At 41.4% G+C, this 18689-nt stretch overlaps 2 protein-coding genes across 2 annotated transcripts; both read left to right on the plus strand.

Annotated features, from left to right (window-relative positions):
• The first annotated feature begins 2014 nt into the window (after positions 1-2014).
• Positions 2015-11156, plus strand: LOC139339225 (probable ATP-dependent RNA helicase DDX5). Its single transcript, XM_070974751.1, has 13 exons — positions 2015-2219; positions 3365-3545; positions 3675-3771; positions 3919-4052; positions 4686-4751; positions 5442-5583; positions 5718-5878; positions 6270-6442; positions 6697-6807; positions 6932-6993; positions 7102-7161; positions 8627-8848; positions 10325-11156. Exons 1-13 carry the CDS (start codon positions 2179-2181, stop codon positions 10780-10782), a joined length of 1908 nt encoding a protein of 635 aa, XP_070830852.1. The 5' UTR covers positions 2015-2178; the 3' UTR covers positions 10783-11156.
• A 547-nt stretch (positions 11157-11703) lies between these two features.
• On the plus strand, positions 11704-18671 carry polg2 (polymerase (DNA directed), gamma 2, accessory subunit). Its single transcript, XM_070982974.1, has 8 exons — positions 11704-12607; positions 12907-13012; positions 13628-13733; positions 14206-14391; positions 16091-16228; positions 17515-17595; positions 17764-17864; positions 17974-18671. The coding sequence occupies exons 1-8, from the start codon at positions 12112-12114 to the stop codon at positions 18134-18136; spliced, it is 1377 nt and encodes a 458-aa protein (XP_070839075.1). The 5' UTR covers positions 11704-12111; the 3' UTR covers positions 18137-18671.
• Positions 18672-18689: the final 18 nt, after the last annotated feature.

The raw sequence follows: 18689 nt of genomic DNA on the forward strand, positions 1-18689 counted from the left end.
CCGGGCGCCGGTCAAATGGCAGCCAACCGCTCCTGGTCTGCTGCGGAGGAAGGCGACCAGGATGGGATAAAGGCATGCAATTTGCATAGCATGTGATAGCATGTATGTAGTATGTGTGACAAATAAAGGGGATTGTCCCTCCGATTCTTCTTCTGCTTCTTCTTCAAATGATCAAAACAGGCTATTCTCAGGGGTCTTAATAAGTTCACTCACACCTAGGGGCAATTTTAGAGTCACCAATTAACCTAATGAGCATGTTTTTGGTCTGTGGGAGGCAACCTTCTTGCTGTGAGGCACGCGCACTACCTGCTGCTCCACCGTGCTGCCCTCAAATGTAACCATTAATGACATTTTCATTCCTCTGTCACTGTATACGTAACATTGATTCAACTTTTTTTTTGATACTTTCCCTTTTAACAGTCTGCTTTTGTAGAATTTCTCTATCAGGGGCACAGGAGGTAATGTCTTATGTGTTGCAGGCTTTGTATCGAATTCTATCTGGCTGTATAAATGTGTCCTCATTTTAGGTGTTTTTGTGATTTTCCACAAGATAATTAACATTAGCAAAAATAAAGGAGGAATAGATGAATGGTCTGACAACTCTTGTGAAATAAATGGATTTTATTTTCCGATGATTCTACATAATTATCATCACTTCATACACTACCATTTTTTAGGAAAAGAGTTGTGCATATTTCAAGTTTAGAAAAAATGCATGTTTTTGTCTTCCCATTTCAATTGTGTGAAGTGAAATTATTATTTTTTCCTGTCTCTTAAGGTCCCAGCATGTCACACATCTTTTACATCAACCGAATGAAGACTGTGGTCGTAAGAGGAAGATGGAGATCAATGGGCTCTATCAAACTGTTGTGTACTAAGAAAACTTACTGAATAAAACACATTCCGTCACTGTTTGTATTAATCGTGTTACATTATCACACATTTCTCTTTGAAATAAGTATTTACAGAATATTGTTGCACTGGAGAGTTCGTTACCAACTCACCATCTGACCGCTTCACCAACTGGACTTTGATGTAGTGTTGTTGCTTTGTTCTCTCTTCTCAGCGGTCAAATCTCAAAATATCATATTTATTAACTACAGTTTTGTTTTGTCAAACATCCCCACTGCTTGTGTTAAAGATCCCCTCAAAACATGTGTTAAGACATTAATAAAAATTGTCCAAGGACAGTTTTTGCAGCGAAAAAAAAAAAAAGTAATTTCACCATATTGAAATCTTAAAAAGGCACCTTCTCCCTCATTAAAAAATCCAAAATATATGAAAATGCAAATATTTTTCATTTCACAAGTTAAACTGTTGGACACATGTTGTCTCCTATGTCAGGGGTTCCCATACTTTTCCATGCCATGGCCCCCCAAACAGCATTAGCTTCTGGCCCGGGACCCCCTTTGCAAACCCACCAACAATGCTACAAAATATGTAAAGAAACATCAACTTTTAGAATGATTTTCTCACTTTTATTCACTATTCAATAATTATTACATTTGTTTAGCATAAGAATATTATTAACTAACATGTTTTGCTTTTTTGTCTTAACTTCCCTCCAACTGTCTGAGGCCCCCCTAGCGCCCCCTGGCGGCCCCACTTTGAGAACCACTGTCCTATATCACTGTGAAGTCCATTCTCAGTGTATATGTACTGGAGGCCTCAAATTTCCAGAGCAGACTATGCACACATACCGACTACGCTCAATATTGTGTTATTAGGTTAAGGCTATGACGCAGGGGCTGTATGTTCACGATGAGTATTATACTTTATAATAGCGATGAGTTCAGATCTAGCAACCCTGCCTGTAAGTACTGGTGCCGGTAAACTGAATATCAATAAAGGAAATAAACTTTAGTTCTAAAATGAATAGACTGATAGAATTTCTTACACTGTCTGATTTAAATATTCTCACCACACCTTTTACCACAACTGAATATCGGTGTGCGGAAATAAAATAGTACCCCGAGGGTGGCCCTGTTTGACGCGCATTGATACAATGTTATGCGCCTCGGCTGACCTCACATCCGTCTCTCCAGACAGACTTTTGTCTGCCGGCATTTTCTTTTTGTTTTCCCTGTTCGGTCTGTAGCTCTTAGATAAGTCTTCTCTTTTGTGGGCCGGTTGAAGGGATTTAAACGAAGTCCGTTTTTGCCACAGTAGTCTACGACAATGCCTGGATTTTCAGACAGAGACCGTGGCAGAGACAGAGGGTAAGTCAGTTTTCAGCTCTTGCTTTCTTGACGTTAGCAAAGATGAACAGCGTAGCACTCGGTTGCTAGCGGCAGTGCTGTCATGGCCGTATGCGCAAAAAGAGACAGCTGTCTTATAGTTAATGTCGCCGCTAGTTGTTATTCGGATACATTCGTGTGTTAAATTAGGTAAAAACAATTGTGTGCAGTCAAGCGTCCCTGCACAGACGTGTCTGTAATGTTCTTCTCTTCCCCTGCCGATTAGAGGTAAAATGGCAGCTAACGACGGCTGTGTGTGCGTCGGTTTGCACAGCAGCCTGCTCGTTCTGTGGCCATCTGACGCAACGGTGTTTCTTCTTGAGGATGTACAGCCTTATCTGAGACGACGAATTGTGTCGTAGAGGTCCATATTATTTTAAACGACTAGTTTTTCATTAGTAGTGTCACATAGGCTGTCTCTTACCGGAAGTAGAAACATAATGTTCGTCGTGTATATAAGCAGGGCGCGTCATCCTCAGTTATCTGACAGGTTAATGTTAGTCTGCAACCTTGCTGGAAAGTATCCACAGTTTGTGAGTATAGCAATGTTCAAGAGCTAGAAATTTAAATTCGTCACTGTCGAACCAGTGTCGGGTTTGTCAACATTAAATAACGAGTTGTGGTAAACGACAGTGAAAGTTGTTATGGAGAAACGCCCACAGATCTCAATTCAGTGCCAAGATTTGCCTCTAATTTATAAATTGTCTCTGTTTGGAAGATTATATCCTCAATCACAAATGCTGATTAAATAGCCTTTTAAAGACCCTTCCGAGTGTGTGTGATATGTTTATGTGGTGCTAATAAACATAAGATTAATCGAAGAGGAAACACTTATTAGCTGCAGCCCTGGACAAGAGACAGGTGGGTTTTTGAAAAAAGAAAAAAAAGGCAAATGTCAAAATCAGTGCGCAGTGGCCAAAATATTCAGACTTTCAATCCTTAGTATAACTTAAGATGAAGCAACACTGAACCCTGTGCCATGCCAGTGCCACCATCTTTTCTTTGGTCTCATCACACCAAGGCCAAGCTGAGATGACCCTGATGACGTCTCTATGCATCAACTGTCCCTTTAATAAGTGTCATATCTGGTCATGCTTTATATTATATCACCCTCTCTTTCACATCAGATATGGTGGAGGACCCCCTCGCTTTGGCGGTGGTGGAGGAGGTAATAGGGGTGGACCTCCTCCAGGAAAGTTTGGCAACCCTGGTGAGAGGCTGCGAAAGAAGCACTGGAACCTCGATGAGCTTCCAAAGTTTCAGAAGAACTTCTACCAGGAACATCCAGATGCCAGTCGCAGACCACTTGTAAGACTTCTTAACCTCAAACAAATATCCCAACTCACATTATCAATGGCTTTTCCACCTGTTTCATGTGGACTTGTGTGTGTTGACCGTGGTCTTTTTTCTTTTATAAATTTCTACTTCCAAATCCAGCAAGAGGTTGAACAGTACAGAAGAAGCAAAGAGGTTACAGTCAAAGGCAGGGATTGCCCCAAACCAATAGTAAAGTTTCATGAAGCTGCATTTCCAAGTGAGTAGAAATTCATGCTCCATCACACAAATAATCTTCAAGAGTCCTTTGCCCATTTGCTGAAATATGTTGCCTATTTTATCACACTGTGTCATTATCAGAAGCTTTGACATTTGACAATTTAACATGCCTATCTTACTTCTTCAGGCTATGTCATGGATGTTATTGGCAAACAGAACTGGACTGAACCAACTCCGATTCAGTCTCAGGGGTGGCCAGTTGCCCTGAGTGGCAAAGACATGGTTGGCATCGCTCAAACTGGGTCTGGGAAAACCCTTGCAGTAAGTGTTTGATTTCTTTCAGACCCTTTCTGAACATCACCCATATGAGATAAATCTTTTGTCATCCTTGCTTCCTAAGGTCATTAAGACTGCACTTTTGCCAAATGCGAATTTAGACCCGCTATGTGAAGGTCCACAATGGCCTCAACACTTTCACTTTCTACCAGAGGTTACCGCAAGTTTTACACTAACAACCTAAATTAGAAAAGGAACCAGCAAGATACTGAACATGAGCATTTATGGCAATATGCTGTACTCTTTAAGTGAGTTTAGCCAATTTATTCATTCTCAATTGTGCATTCCGTTACTCTAATCTGATTACCAGTTTAGTTACATGATTCTGCCAGAAGTAATCTCTCTCAGGTGGACTAGGTCAATTACACTGTAGCTCAGAATGATTGACTGGAGATTGAACACAATGATGTGAATGTAAGAAAAAGGACATTTAAGATAAGATGTTGCAACTGGACACAATGTTGACAATATCAGCTTAGAGAAGAAAATTACAGTTTGCTGATGTTGTGGTTGCTGACTGCTCGGACGTTGGTGGACATTGAAACTCTGACATACTGTTGTGTACTATGACTTTAAATGAATATTTAGAGCTCAGTCCTCCTTTTTTTCTATTTTTAGTACCTTTTGCCTGCTATTGTGCACATTCAACATCAGCCATTCTTGGAGCATGGAGATGGACCTATTGTAAGTACACTTGAAAATGTATTGTTCTAGTTTGTCAATACTATCTTGTGCTGAGACAACAGGATCACACAGTCCAGTTTTTGTACTGTTTTTGAAGAAGGGGACATTTATTTAAAGCTGTTGCAGCATTATAACTAAAGACACAGATGTTGCCTTGTCTTCCTATCATACTGATCAGTGTGTCACCCTGTATATGTTTGAATATCCACCTTTTGTTAAACTTTGATATGGTGTGCCCAGCCAATTATAAACCTGGGATCCTGCTATCTTTTTGTTTGTTAAGCTTGGGTACTGTATGTCTTGTATTTCACCTGGCTGCAAGAAGAGAAGTAGTACCATAATAGTATGGTACACCAGGATTATCCCCTTTTGTTTAAAATATTAATATTATATATGTATATGAATTGTTTATAAATACAGCTTGGCATGCCATTGCACCACTAAAGTATGAGACCGAGCCAATTTAAATAGGGAAGTTGTGGTCCTGGTCCGCAGGCATTGTTCTTCTCGATTGAGGGGAAGTTACGTGGACCTCTTCAAAGACTGAACCACATGAATTTCTAAACCCAAACATATTGCAGCTGCCCAATATATGTGTGTTGTACATATTTGATACATTTTTTGATGTGAAGGATTCTATATGCAAATGAATATGATTTTGCTAAACTTAATCTTTTTTTTTTTTTTTAGTGCTTGGTGCTGGCGCCAACCCGTGAGCTGGCTCAGCAGGTGCAACAAGTGGCTGCTGAATATGGCAGGGCCTCCCGTCTCAAGAGCACCTGCATCTATGGCGGTGCACCCAAAGGACCCCAAATCAGGGATCTTGAGAGGGGTATGCTTACTTTGTTACTCTCAATATGTAAATATTACTCAATTCATTTGACTCGTCTTTGCTATTTGGCATTTGTTTTAGGCTCGATTGTTTAACTATATAATTTTTTTTTTTCCTCTTATCTATTTTTATAGGTGTTGAGATATGCATTGCTACCCCAGGTCGTCTCATTGACTTCCTGGAGTGTGGCAAGACTAATTTGCGTCGTTGCACCTATCTGGTGCTGGACGAAGCTGACCGCATGCTGGACATGGGATTTGAACCTCAGATCCGCAAGATAGTTGAACAAATTCGAGTAAGTTATGTTATTTTCTTTCACTTGACAGACAGCTGACATTATTATTGAGATAAACTCAGACTAAAGTTAATTGACATACAACTAACATGACTACTACTCTGCTTTGTTTATGGGAAATATTTTGCCCAGCACCAAAATGAAGTAAAGACTTAGTTGCCAAGATGCACAAGTGCCCAGAAGAGAGGAATTAAATATATAGCCACATAAGTTGACCCAAAAAAGTCCCCTGCAAACAGTACTCACACACAACTCCAATTAGCTGTTATCAGACTGATATCAGATATCCAACCGCTACATCCTTTAATTTTTTACAGTTAAAAAGTGAGTGTTAAATTTACTTTTAAGATGCAAAACAGTGTGAAAGCCTTCTTTTTTTTGTCTTTATCAGCCAGACCGTCAGACCTTGATGTGGAGTGCTACCTGGCCTAAGGAAGTCCGCCAGCTGGCTGAGGACTTCCTAAAAGACTACGTCCAGATCAACATTGGTGCTCTGCAGCTCAGTGCCAACCACAACATCCTGCAGATAGTTGATGTTTGCAGCGACATGGAGAAGGAGGACAAGTGAGTAAATGGTCCCTTCGGTCTCCTTATTAGCATCAGTCAATGGATGTGATTTGGAAAACTGTGTCAGTCCTTGACCATACAGGTTCCACTTAAATCTTAATTCAGTGTATTACTGAACTTAACTCAGCTCCATTTAATATTTCAATTCAGCATCTACAACTCAATGTTGCACTCATTAAAGTTTTCTATGCATCCATGAGGCAGTTATTCTAGTTTGAACTAAGTTTTGTCTTCCATCTCTTCTCTTTCAGATTGATCCGTTTGCTAGAGGAAATAATGAGCGAAAAGGAGAACAAGACCATTATTTTTGTGGAGACGAAAAGGCGCTGTGATGAGCTCACCAGGAGGATGAGAAGAGATGGGTGAGGATGTTGTCTTCTTTCCACTCAGAGGGGATTGAATAGGCTATACTGAATGGAAACTGTTCTTTCTCTTTGCTCCTGCTTGTTGTTGCCTTATTTATAATGTTCAATCTGTCTGTCACAGGTGGCCAGCAATGGGAATTCATGGAGACAAGAGCCAGCAGGAGAGAGACTGGGTCCTTAACGGTGAGATTTTAAAAACTCCCATTGCAAGATGCAGAATTTAAAAAAAGATTTCAAAAATCATTGTCTGGCTTCTCTGTAATCAATTAAATACTGTCTCTTTCCCTTCAGAGTTCAGATATGGCAAAGCTCCGATCCTCATCGCTACAGATGTGGCCTCCCGTGGCTTAGGTCTGTATGTCATTAACTAGCACCACTTTCATATCAGTGTTACACTTATTTTAAAGAAAGTGGTTTTGCTTTCTTTAACTTTTCTATGCATTTTCTGAGTTTTTCTCACCTTAAGGTGGAGTCTTTGTGGCAGGCGCTAGGCATGACACTCCCAGGCCTCGAGAGGGAGATGGATGACATATTGGAAGTGCTCAACTGGCTTGCCACCCAGTGGGCCTAGAGAGGTGAAAGCTCTTGTGTGCCAGTGATCTTCAAAAGGCTGTGTGGCTAAGCCTTTGTCTCTGATATGTTGTTGAAATACACACACATCTGTTCTCTGTCCATGGATTTCACCTGACAAATGCCATCCAGCTGTTTCCAACTCAAACGTTTAAAAAAAAAAAAAAAAAAAAAAAAAAAAGATATGCTTGATGTTGTGACTTTTGCCTTGCATGCTGTTGTGTTAGAGAGCGCTGTATTGCAAGTCACTTGTTTGAGATTTGGAACAATTGTTACCTTTCGGAGCTTGTATCACATAGCATGGGTGCTTGTGAGCCTGTCTAAGCTTTCAGTTGTTTTCTTTTCCCGTCAAAGTGCTGGATTTTTTGAAATGGAGAGAGCAGTTTGAAATCTTTTATTTGTCTCTGAAAATTGATGAGACCTGGCACATGCGTCTAGGGGGTAGTGGGATCATCTAGTGAGAGGAGAAAGAGAGTGAAACAGCTCAAACCAAAGTTCCTCCCTCGCCTGCGTTTTATAGTCATGTCGAGACCTGCCAACGAGAGACATTTTCTCAAGTGAACACTGGCTTCTTGGAAGATCTTGCCTTGATGAGACTGATGAAGGGGATGGGGGGGGGGCGGAATTGTTCTGTGCTCGGTGAGGGGTTCCACAGGGCTCAGTGCTTGGGCCTTTTTCATTTTTGCCCCTGTTCAAATTAGTACTTGGTCTATTTTGTCTTGGCAAGACGTGCAGTGCGGCCTTAAGTATCAAGCTTCTTTTGAGAGTGTACTGGGAAAAACGGACCTGCAAAAATGTACCAGTGAATGGTCCTATATTGGCACATGAGGAGGCCCCAGTGCATATTGTGGCCCAACTGCGTAGAAGCTCCTGGATGTCACTTGACAATTTGTGGGGGATTTCGCTGCATTGGGAAAGGACTAGTGAATGCATACTCCTTTATGGTAAGACTTAAATCCACTTTTTTTTCTCCCTTGGTTAACTAAAGGGAGAGTGAATGTCTCTTTTTGATTATGGTAAGCATTTGGAGTGTGCATCGTTTCTCTCTTCCCACAGTAGTATTCCCTTGGAGTAGATGTGTACGCAATCTTATGATGTATTAACATGTTCCCTTCACAGCCTAACGACCAGTTTCTTTCCCCAGCATACATAGCTGCTAACTTTTCCCTTTGATCTGGCTGTTGTGGTGTGCAAAATCCTGTGTGGCCTCCATGTTTTGTTTTGCCACACTGCAACACTTTCACAGATGTGGAGGATGTGAAATTTGTCATCAATTATGACTACCCTAACTCCTCCGAGGATTATATCCACCGCATTGGACGCACAGCCCGAAGTCAAAAAACGGGCACAGCCTACACCTTCTTCACCCCCAACAACATGAAACAAGCCAGTGACCTGATCTCTGTGCTCCGTGAGGCCAACCAGGCCATTAACCCCAAGCTGATCCAGATGGCAGAGGACAGAGGAGGTAAAAATCTGATACTTGTTTACATTCATGAGCATATGGTGTTCAAGGCAGATGCAGTGTGTCTTTTAATAGATGTCAGAATCCATTCTTATGCTCAACTTTATGAACAAGTGCCCTGTTGATTTTGTATATGTCACGGATTCATATTGTATGTGTCGTATTAGGAACTTGTATCCTAGATGGTTTGTATTATATATACTTTCAATTCAATTCAATTTAGTTCAATTCAGTATACCTTTATTAGTCCTGCAAGGGAAAATTCCAATTTACAGCAGCACCAGTACAAGATAGATTAGATAAAAACAATAAGTATATACAAAAGAGTGTAATAAAAATAGACATTATCTTAAATTATAAATTGTATTTGCAGACTGTTATGTACAGGATGGATTGCACAGATTATTGCACCAATTATTGCACAGATAATTTGCAGATTACTTTGAGCAGTTTTTGTTGTGCAGTCTGACAAATGCAGGAAGGAATGACCTACAGTACGATACTGCTCCTTCACACACTTGACTTGACATAGTCTCAAAAGCCCCTTTCAGACATGCATATTGTTATGTTGATTTGATGGCAGTTGAAAAGCTTCAGTCCTCATCACTTTCAGCACAACAAGTCTGAATATGATGCCATCAGACCATTGTCAAGTCTGCAGCAGCAAAAGGTTAAACGTGCACAAAATAACTGGATGTCTTTTTTTTTGGTTATACACCAACAGACACACTGAATGAGCCAATTTTATAATATCGAAATTTTTCTCATGTCATAAAGAGTTTTTCCCCTTGTGGTACTTGGCAAAAGATGTAAAATGAAAAGAAATTTTAGTACAATCGTAATATGGAAACATCACCTCCAACTCCTTATTTTTCATTTTCCATCCATCCATCCATTTTCTATACTGACTATCCCTTTCGGGGTAGCAGGGGGGCTGGAGCCTATCCCAGCTGTCAGCGGGTGAGAGGCGGGGTACACCCTGAACCGATCCCAGTCGATTGCAGGGCAACATATACAGACGAACAACCACTCACGCTCACACTCACACCTAAGGACAATTTAGAGTCACCAATTAACCTAATGAGCATGAGCAACCCATGCATGCACGGGAAGAACATGCAAACTTCACACAGAAAGGCCCCGCCCAACTGAACCAGCGACATTCTTGCTCTGAGGCACGCGCACTACCTGCTGTGCCACATATTTCATTTTCGATTGTGCCAATTTAAAATTCAGTTTTCTTAATGAATGAACATGTTCAATGAACATTTACGTAACGGACTCTCGTGGCCAAAAGACAAAAGGCCGTCACTTCAACAGATGTATTAAGTCAACAGTGTTGTCTATTCCATGTCTGAAAGGGGCTTTATTTATTTCCCTTAGTGTGTCTCAGTTTTTTGCTCCCATGTTGCTGTAGGCTCAGCGTATTAATAGTCTGCTCTCTCTCCTTTCTCCCTCTCCACTCTCCATCTCATCCAGGTCGTGGAAGGGGGGGAAGAGGTGGCTACAAGGATGACCGTCGGGATAGGTATTCTGGGGGTGGGAGGAGCAATTTTGGCGGTAGTAGCTACAGAGACAGGGACGGTGATAGAGGGTTTGGCAATGGGCCAAAAAGTGCCTTTGGAGGCAATAAGGCCCAAAATGGTGGCAGCTATGGAGGTAACAGTGGTAACTCTAGTGGTAGCTATGGCAACAACAATTACAGCAACAACAATGGACAGGGTAATTTTGGTGGTCCAGCAAACCAGGTGGGTGCCTTTGGTAACCAAAGCTTCCAGGGCCCACCTCAATTTGGGGCCATGCAGAGGGCCGCTCAGAATGGCATGAACCACCCGCCGTTCCCATTCAACTCTCAGCCACCACCACCACAGGCCCAACAGCCACCACCCCCACCACCAATGGTGCCCTACCCCATGCCACCACCCTTCCCGCAATAGATAGGATATACACACAATATATGGAATCAACATGATTTTCGTTTAGTCTTGAAATCTTACAGTATGATTATTATTATTATTATTACTATTATGCTTTGTACTGTTTAACTTTGTTTTGCTTACAGAAGAGAAGGGTTGGAATTATTCAGTAAACCCAGAGCATTAATGGCGTTCTAGATATGTCTTTTATAGTGCAACTTTGATCGCTGCACTTTTCCTTGACTGTTTTGTTTTTGTTACATTCCTCAGTAATTTATTTTTACTAGGTAATGCAGTGTTTTCAGTTTGTGGTATGTTTAAAGTGATGTTATGGAGATCATATAAAAAGGGTTTGTGTGACCCTTTTAAATAAAAATAAGAAAATGGGACCTTGGTGTTGTTTGTGTCAGAGTGATTATTAACAAAGATAGTTTTGACATGGCTCTTGGTGCCTCTAAACCATACATTTGCTGAGCACAATACATCTCAATTTTTAAAAGCTACCCCTTGGTGTGTATTTTGTATGGACCTGATATCTTTTAATTTGACTAAGCAACAAACAAATTCCTCGCCAGTGTTTATTCAATTTAAAGGAGACGTGACTTTGATCCATCATTTTGATTTTCATGATGGTGATGCTTTTAAATCCATGGTATAAATAAGACGACTTAAGTATTTTAAGCATTTTCAGCATAGTGTGTCTACCTCAGCGGAACTCCTTTTGTATCAATATCATGAAACGCTATATCATTTGAGTTAAGAGAAACTTAGTTTTGAAGAATTACATTTCAATGTTAACTGAATAAATAAAATGAACTAAATATACTTATTAAATCAAAATTCTCCTGAAATTTTAACTGCATATGCTGTCCTATAGGATTTCAGAAAACGGAGCCACGTGATTAAAAAAAAAAAAAAAAAATGTGCGTAACCCGGATGTACAGATACCAGTTCCGGGTCATACATCACATGTAACTTATGTGAATTTCCATACATTTGTCTAGTAGTTATTATTGAAAAGTTATTTTGTGACACAGTCAGGCGCGTGCATTATCTTCAAAATGCACCAACAAGTGCGAGTATTTGCGGTATGCTAGTTTAAGTTTGCCATCAGGAAGGATAACGTTAAAGAAGTCACCTCTCACTGAGCCTAATAGTAACTTATTTTTTGTAAACATGGGTCGCTTGCTAGATTAAGGCCGAGCTAATGTTGTAATTGAAACAGTTTCTTGTCATTTCGGTTTTATCTGGACTGGTCCCGCTCCGTGTGAAGGGGTCAGATTTGTGACGTTACTTATTAGGCTCCATCACTTCCACAGGCAATCTTTGGATTTACCGACATTGATCATCATGTTAACTCGCTGTGTCAGAAACGTGCTATCAAGGCGTCTATCCTTATTAAAAACCTCTGAGAGCAACATAGCACTCACTCTGCGGCACACCAGGACACACTGCAGTACATCACCGACTGAGGACTCAGATGAGGTCAGGACTCTGGTTCAGCTCTGTGTGGACAGACACTATATTTCACCTCGTCAGACAGACATGGAGCTGTTTCGGCGTGGGGTGAGCTGCAGCTGTGGACCTCTGGGCATGGAGCTGAGGAGAAACCTGCTGGAGCTGTGGTGGCACTCTGTGACCAGGTCCACAGCTCAGGTGTTTGGGATAAACACTATGTGCAGCAGCAAGGACACAATAACAGATGGACGGGGACGCCTGAGGATTGTGGAGCCTGAAGATTTAAAACAAATACTTGAACAGCAAGACCTGAGCAAGGAGGAGCTCATCCAGAAGGTAAAAACAGTCCTTCAGAGGTGCCCATCTGTGAGGACAAGCTTTCTTCAAGGTATTGCACGTCTCAGACAGACTCATATTTTGCTTGTTATGATTAGAAAAGTAATCGTTGCTCTAATATAAATGACAGCCTCAATTCAGAGCAAGAAGGTCTCTCCAGTGGCTTAAAAATTGAATGTTAATCAGACAATACCAGTATATAAATATAAACATTGATTCGAACCAAATATTGCATGTTTTAGATTTTACGGGAGGACAAACAATGCTTGCCATCCTAACCATTGTCTTTGTTGCAGTACAAAACTAGAATAAATTAAATGCAAAAACAGCAGCAGTCTGGTTTGTTCTCAGGTGCCTTGGAGCAGTTTGTCCCCTCCTTGGAGCTAGTGAACAGGAAGTTGCCCTTTGGCCTGGCTGAGACCGGTCTGTGTTTCCAGCTCACAGATGGCTCTGGTTGGTGAGGCTTCATCCGTCTGTCTGTCTGTCTGTGCGTCCGTTTAATATTGCCTATATGAGGACAAGTATGATGACTTAATCAGTGTGTGTTTGTTTTGTTTTTGTTTTTTGTAACAATTTAATGTCTTCAATAAATCATTGATGGTTAGTAATTTGTACAAGTCACTGACGTCTAATCTAATGAAAAGGTACATCAATATGAACAAAAAAATGCATCTATTGATAGTTTAGATTCTCGTCTTTTTGATTATTGTGGCAATTTGCAAAAACAGTGCAGGGCAGAGTACACAACTAAAACTGTCTGCTGTTAAGTGAACGTTTAAGGGTTTAAATAATTCCAGTAGAACTCGTTGGTAAAGAAAAACATGGCACTTTGTTTTAGGTTGGACTGCAGTCAGCCAAAAAGCATCTTTGATCAGAACAATTTTTGATGGATGTGAAGTGAATAATTGTTTGCAAACTGGCTCAAGTTTTTGGGGTAGTGCAAATTTGTGCTTCAAAAAAAGAACTGCTGTATTTCATGACGGAATAGTAGTCTTTAAATACAGTCAAATGCTAAAAAAAACATATCTATTGTGCTCCTGTAATTATAATGTAATTGTTCTTTCTCTGCCAGCCCATCTGAGGTCACCCAGACGTCTCTGGTGTGGTTCTGCTCTCCTCGTACCTCTTCCCAGTGGCTGGATCACTGGACACGACAGAGACTCAAGTGGTGGAGGAAAGTGAGTATTTGTTGTAGTATCACCCACAAAACATGTTCGTAGCTGCAGAAACACTTCAACAAAAAGTTTCTTTGTACACATACTTTGTTACTTTTTTGGTTGAAATGGCATAGCTGAAGAGGTGTGGTTGAAAAACAGAAACACTGACATAAAATCCTGTTTTGCTTGACAATTTCTAAACTATTAACAGTATTGTGCAGTGCTATCTGCAACACAAAAAGGGTTATTACATGCACCTGAAATTTAGTCCCATCATTCCCTTCCCATCATAAAGTGATTTTTAATTAAAGATGCATACCTTGATCATCCTGCAGAGCCCCCAAACATAAAATTTCCCCCAAGAAATTTAATTTAAAATTTTAGACACTTTGGGAATGCAATGACAAAGTCGAGGAGTGTATCTTTAAATTATTAGTACATCAAGATAACTTCCGTTCCATGAACTCAAGTCTGCTCATGGATGTCTTTCCAGTTTGCCCTGGCTCCATCAGACTTCAACAGTAGTGACATCCCAGAGGAGGAACTAGAGGAGGTGGCATCCCGTGGTGTGAGGATCATGTACAGCTTCCCGTGGGGACAGGAGCCTGTGGAGATGCTGTGGAGCAGAGGAGATGCTGAGCTGCTGCAGACACACAAAGGAGTCCGATCCAGACTACATGTCAGTCTGTTTCTTTATTTAGTGTGTTAAAGGTCCAGTGCATAACGTAACATTTGTGTTTTTCCATCCATCCATCCATCCATCCATCCATCCATCCATCCATCCATCCATCCATCCATCCATCCATCCATCCATTTTCTTCCGCTTCATCCGGGGCTGGGTCGCGGGGGGAGTAGTCAGAGCAGGGACGCCCAGACTTCCCCCTCCCCGGACACTTCCCCCGGCTCTTCCAGGGGGGATCCCGAGGCGTTCCCAGGCCAGCTGAGTGACATAGTCACGCCAGCGTGTCCTGGGTTTTCCCCGGAACCCCTACTTAGGGACATTTGTGTTTTTGTTACCTAAAAATGAGCCCTTTATATCTCAAGGGGAGCAGATCCTCTTCCAAAAATCTGCCATGTTGCGCTGCCCTGTTTCGACTGTAGCCCAGAATGAACAAACCAACCACTGGCTCCAGATAGAGCCTTTCGCGTCTTTCACAGCAGTGGCGAGGGCACCATAAACCTCAATCTCCATCCATCCATCATCTATACCGCCTATCCCTTTCGGGGTTGCAGGGGGCTAGAGCCTATCCCAGCTACAATGGGCGAGAGGCGGGGTACACCCTGAACCGGTCGCCAGCCGATTGCAGGGCCACATACAAGGACAAACAAACATTCACACTCACACTCACACCTACGGACAATTTAGAGTCATCAATCAACCTAATGAGCATGTTTTTGGTCTGTGGGAGGAAGCCGGAGTACCTGGAGAGAACCCACGCATGCACGGGAAGAACATGCAAACTTCACACAGAAAGGCCCCGTCTGACCCGGGGATCGAACCGGCAACCTTCTTGCTGTGAGGCACGCGCACTACCTGCTGCGCCACCGTGCAGCTAAACCTCAATCTCTAGACAGATAATGCGGACACTGGCTTTTTTGTATATGTGCTTTTTTTGTCTCTATCCAGTTTTCTTCTTTGGACCTGCCAAGCCGCCATTGCTAAGAAGTCACATAGAGGATGTAGAACCTTTGCAGTGGCAGCATCTATCAGTCATGCTTGGTGGCATCATGGGGAAAATTACTGTAAATAGTGGTTAAATAACACCTGGTCAGAAGATTGAGGTGATGCTCCATGCTATCGGTTAACTTGGTGATATTTAAACTAAACTTTCCCTTATGGGCCTTTTTCACTTCAGATGTTTTGGCATGTCAATATAGGGAAAGGTGTCCGTCCCATTTAGTTTTGCCATATCTAGGCCTCTGCTGTTGTGCATAACAGCTCCCTAGCATGGCTTACTGAAACACTTTTGGTTCTGTTTGATTTGGATTGAGCACTCATTGATGTTATGAGTGACTCCTCAGCATTTCTTGTTACAAGTCAATAGGTCTGTATTAAAAAGGTTTGTAGCATATATTGAGAGTGGCACCAGATGCTGAAATACAGTAGGTCTAAAAAAACTACCTGATCAGTAACAGATTGAAAATATAACCATGTTATTTTGATTAAACAACATTGAATCTCTTTAGACCCATCCAGATATTTTGATTCAACCCAGTGGTTATTTTTAAGATCGCAGCTTGAACTGTGAAGTAAGTACTGTGTTAAATGTCCTCCTTTATGGTAAAACTGTCAGGTCTTATGATAAGAAACACAATGAGCTGTGCACCACTGTTTCCCTCCTTCAGTGTAATCACATGCAGTGTTAATTGTCTTTCAGTTTCGAGATGGTCGTAAGTCAGTTCCTCATGTTATCTCTGTGACTGGGAACATGGACCGTGGTGTGATGGCCTTTCTGTCCAACTCCTTCCAGCAGATCAAGAAAGAGGAAAGCAAACAGAAGCTGCAGCAGAGAAAGGTGATGATCTACGAGCTGTTAGCTGGAGGGTTTTTTTCCTCACCTTTTCACTTGACATTTAGGGATGCACCGATCAGATATTGGTATTGGTATGGGTCCCGATAATGAAGAAAATTCTAGATCAGGTATCGATGACAATGGACCCGATATATAGGGGCCGATCTATTCAGTCTATTATAGCGTTATGCTATAGGCGCTGTGAGTGGCGTCATGTGCAAGCAACATGCAGTGCTGAAGCGCACATAATGTGGACAGCATTGTTTTCAAAATAGAGCGGGCAAAAGGATTGGCTATCTGGAACTTTTTCACACCAAACTCAACCTACAAACTCGATGGCTACTTGCAATACCTGCGCGGTAAATGTTCCGAGGGGCGGTGGTAAAACGTCAAGTTATAACACAACCAACTAAATCAAGCACCTACAAAGATTTCACGCCAGGGAGCACACTGAGTTCAATGAACTGAATAAACAAAAAGGAGGCGGTATGACACAGCTAACTTTGAAGGAGATGAAGGAAAACAAAAATCACAGAGAGGATGTCCCGTGTCACTTTCAAGTTTAACTGCACACCGGCTGGATGAGAGTTATGTGCCACACAGTGCAATGCTCAATGCTACAAACTTCCGTGGGTCACACACCAGCGACGCGATCGCAGCTACCCTGAAGGAAATGTTTGACTTTCGTTGAGTAAAGTCCACGTGATTCTGAGGAACAACGCCAGCAACATGCAAAAGGCTATGGACAGCATGAGAGTGCGTAGTTTAGGCTGCATTGAACATACAGTGCAGCTGGTTGTCAATGAGGGGCTTCTATCACAACGCTATGAGTGATGCTGTTGCAAGTGGGAGACAGATTGTTGCACACTTTATATTCCTTTTATATTCCCAGTGTAACTGGCTCACTAACCGAGCCAGTTACACTTGTTATATATTTTTTTTACATGTTGTTTGACCAAGCTAGAGAAACTATTGGTTTAAGATTGTTCTACTGGTGCATATTTATTAAATAAATTACATTTATATCTGTTTGTTTAAAAACAAAACAAAATAATGTTTAAGTCAAGTCTGATGCACAAAAAATGATCCCAGTCTTTTCCACACAATGTTTTGTTAGTTAATTCAGCGCTGTTTTTCTGGATCGGTATCGGCTGATTACTAAACCTTAGATATCGGTATCAGTATCGGAGGTGAAAAAAGCGGATCGGTGCATCCCTATTGACATTTGCCGTCTTGTGTGTTGTGATTCTCTGTATATCCATCACTGTGTTTTGGTTCACTGTTTTCAGGTTCTGAAGTTGCATCCAGTATTAGCTCCAGTCAAGGTGGCTTTAGACATTGGCAGGGGAGCCACTATGGAGCTGAGGCAGGTAAGAAAAACATGTATTAACAGCAGACATTAATGACTGATAGATTTAGATTTTTGAAATCTTGATTAAATCTGTGAAAAGTGACTGTGATGGAATTGCACTAATTCAACTTGTTCATTGTGTAGACATTAGTCAAAGAAGGTTAATGCATATTCAATTATTTTGTAGGTGTGTGAAGGGCTGCTGCAGGAGTTTATGGAGGCTAAGATCTCTGTGTGGCCAGGGTATCTCAAAACTCTGCCAACATCAATGGAGCAGCTGAATGCAAAGTAAAGTGCAAATCAGTTTTCTTTGGAAGGAAAAAATGGCTGTCTTGGTGTTGTTTCTCTTGCTGTGGACTGATGTGTGAATGCGGGTCTCTGTGTCGATGTATTTTAGGTATGATGAGATGGGAGTACTTTTCTCTGTGGTGATCAGTGAGAACACTTTGGAGAGCGGCCTCCTTCAAGTCCGCAGCAGAGACACCTCCATCAAAGAGACCATGCACATCTCTGAGATTAAGAACTTTCTCTCCAGGTACATTTCTGCTGCAGATGTCTAATTGGAATTTTTGTCTGGTCAAGTAAAAAGGCTGAATATATTGTGCTGCCTCAGTTCTAAGAACAACACCATTGTACGTCGACAAGTCAGAGACTTCCTTGTGAGGAATATTTCTGCTGCACAGAACATTTCATGGAGATAATTCTTTTCCTGAATGACCTTTTTCTCAGTGTGGATGTGTGCCGTACCTCCTTTTAAAGGTGAAGAAACTGTTGGGGTTTTTTTTTCTTTTGCTGTTTTTTTTTTGTTTTGTTTTGTTTTGTTTTGTTTTAAATTTGGGAGGAAGTTGTGCACAAGGATTATGTGCACACACCCATGGTGCAAATACCCCCAGATTTTTATTATGTATGACGAACGGACTCATCCTACAGCCCCTCAGTACTTTCAAGACCAGGAGGTGGATGACTCATGTTTTGACTGCATGTGATCAGATCTGTGTCGCTGTCACTGTATTAACATTGCAGGAGCATTTGGGTGAATGTTTGGTGTCTTTATATCTGTCTTACATTCTAATAAAAATGAAGAATGTCCCTTTAATATTTGATTATTTATTT

Source organism: Chaetodon trifascialis, chromosome 2 (genome assembly GCF_039877785.1).
Source record: "Chaetodon trifascialis isolate fChaTrf1 chromosome 2, fChaTrf1.hap1, whole genome shotgun sequence".
NCBI classification, from domain to species: Eukaryota; Metazoa; Chordata; class Actinopteri; order Chaetodontiformes; family Chaetodontidae; genus Chaetodon; species Chaetodon trifascialis.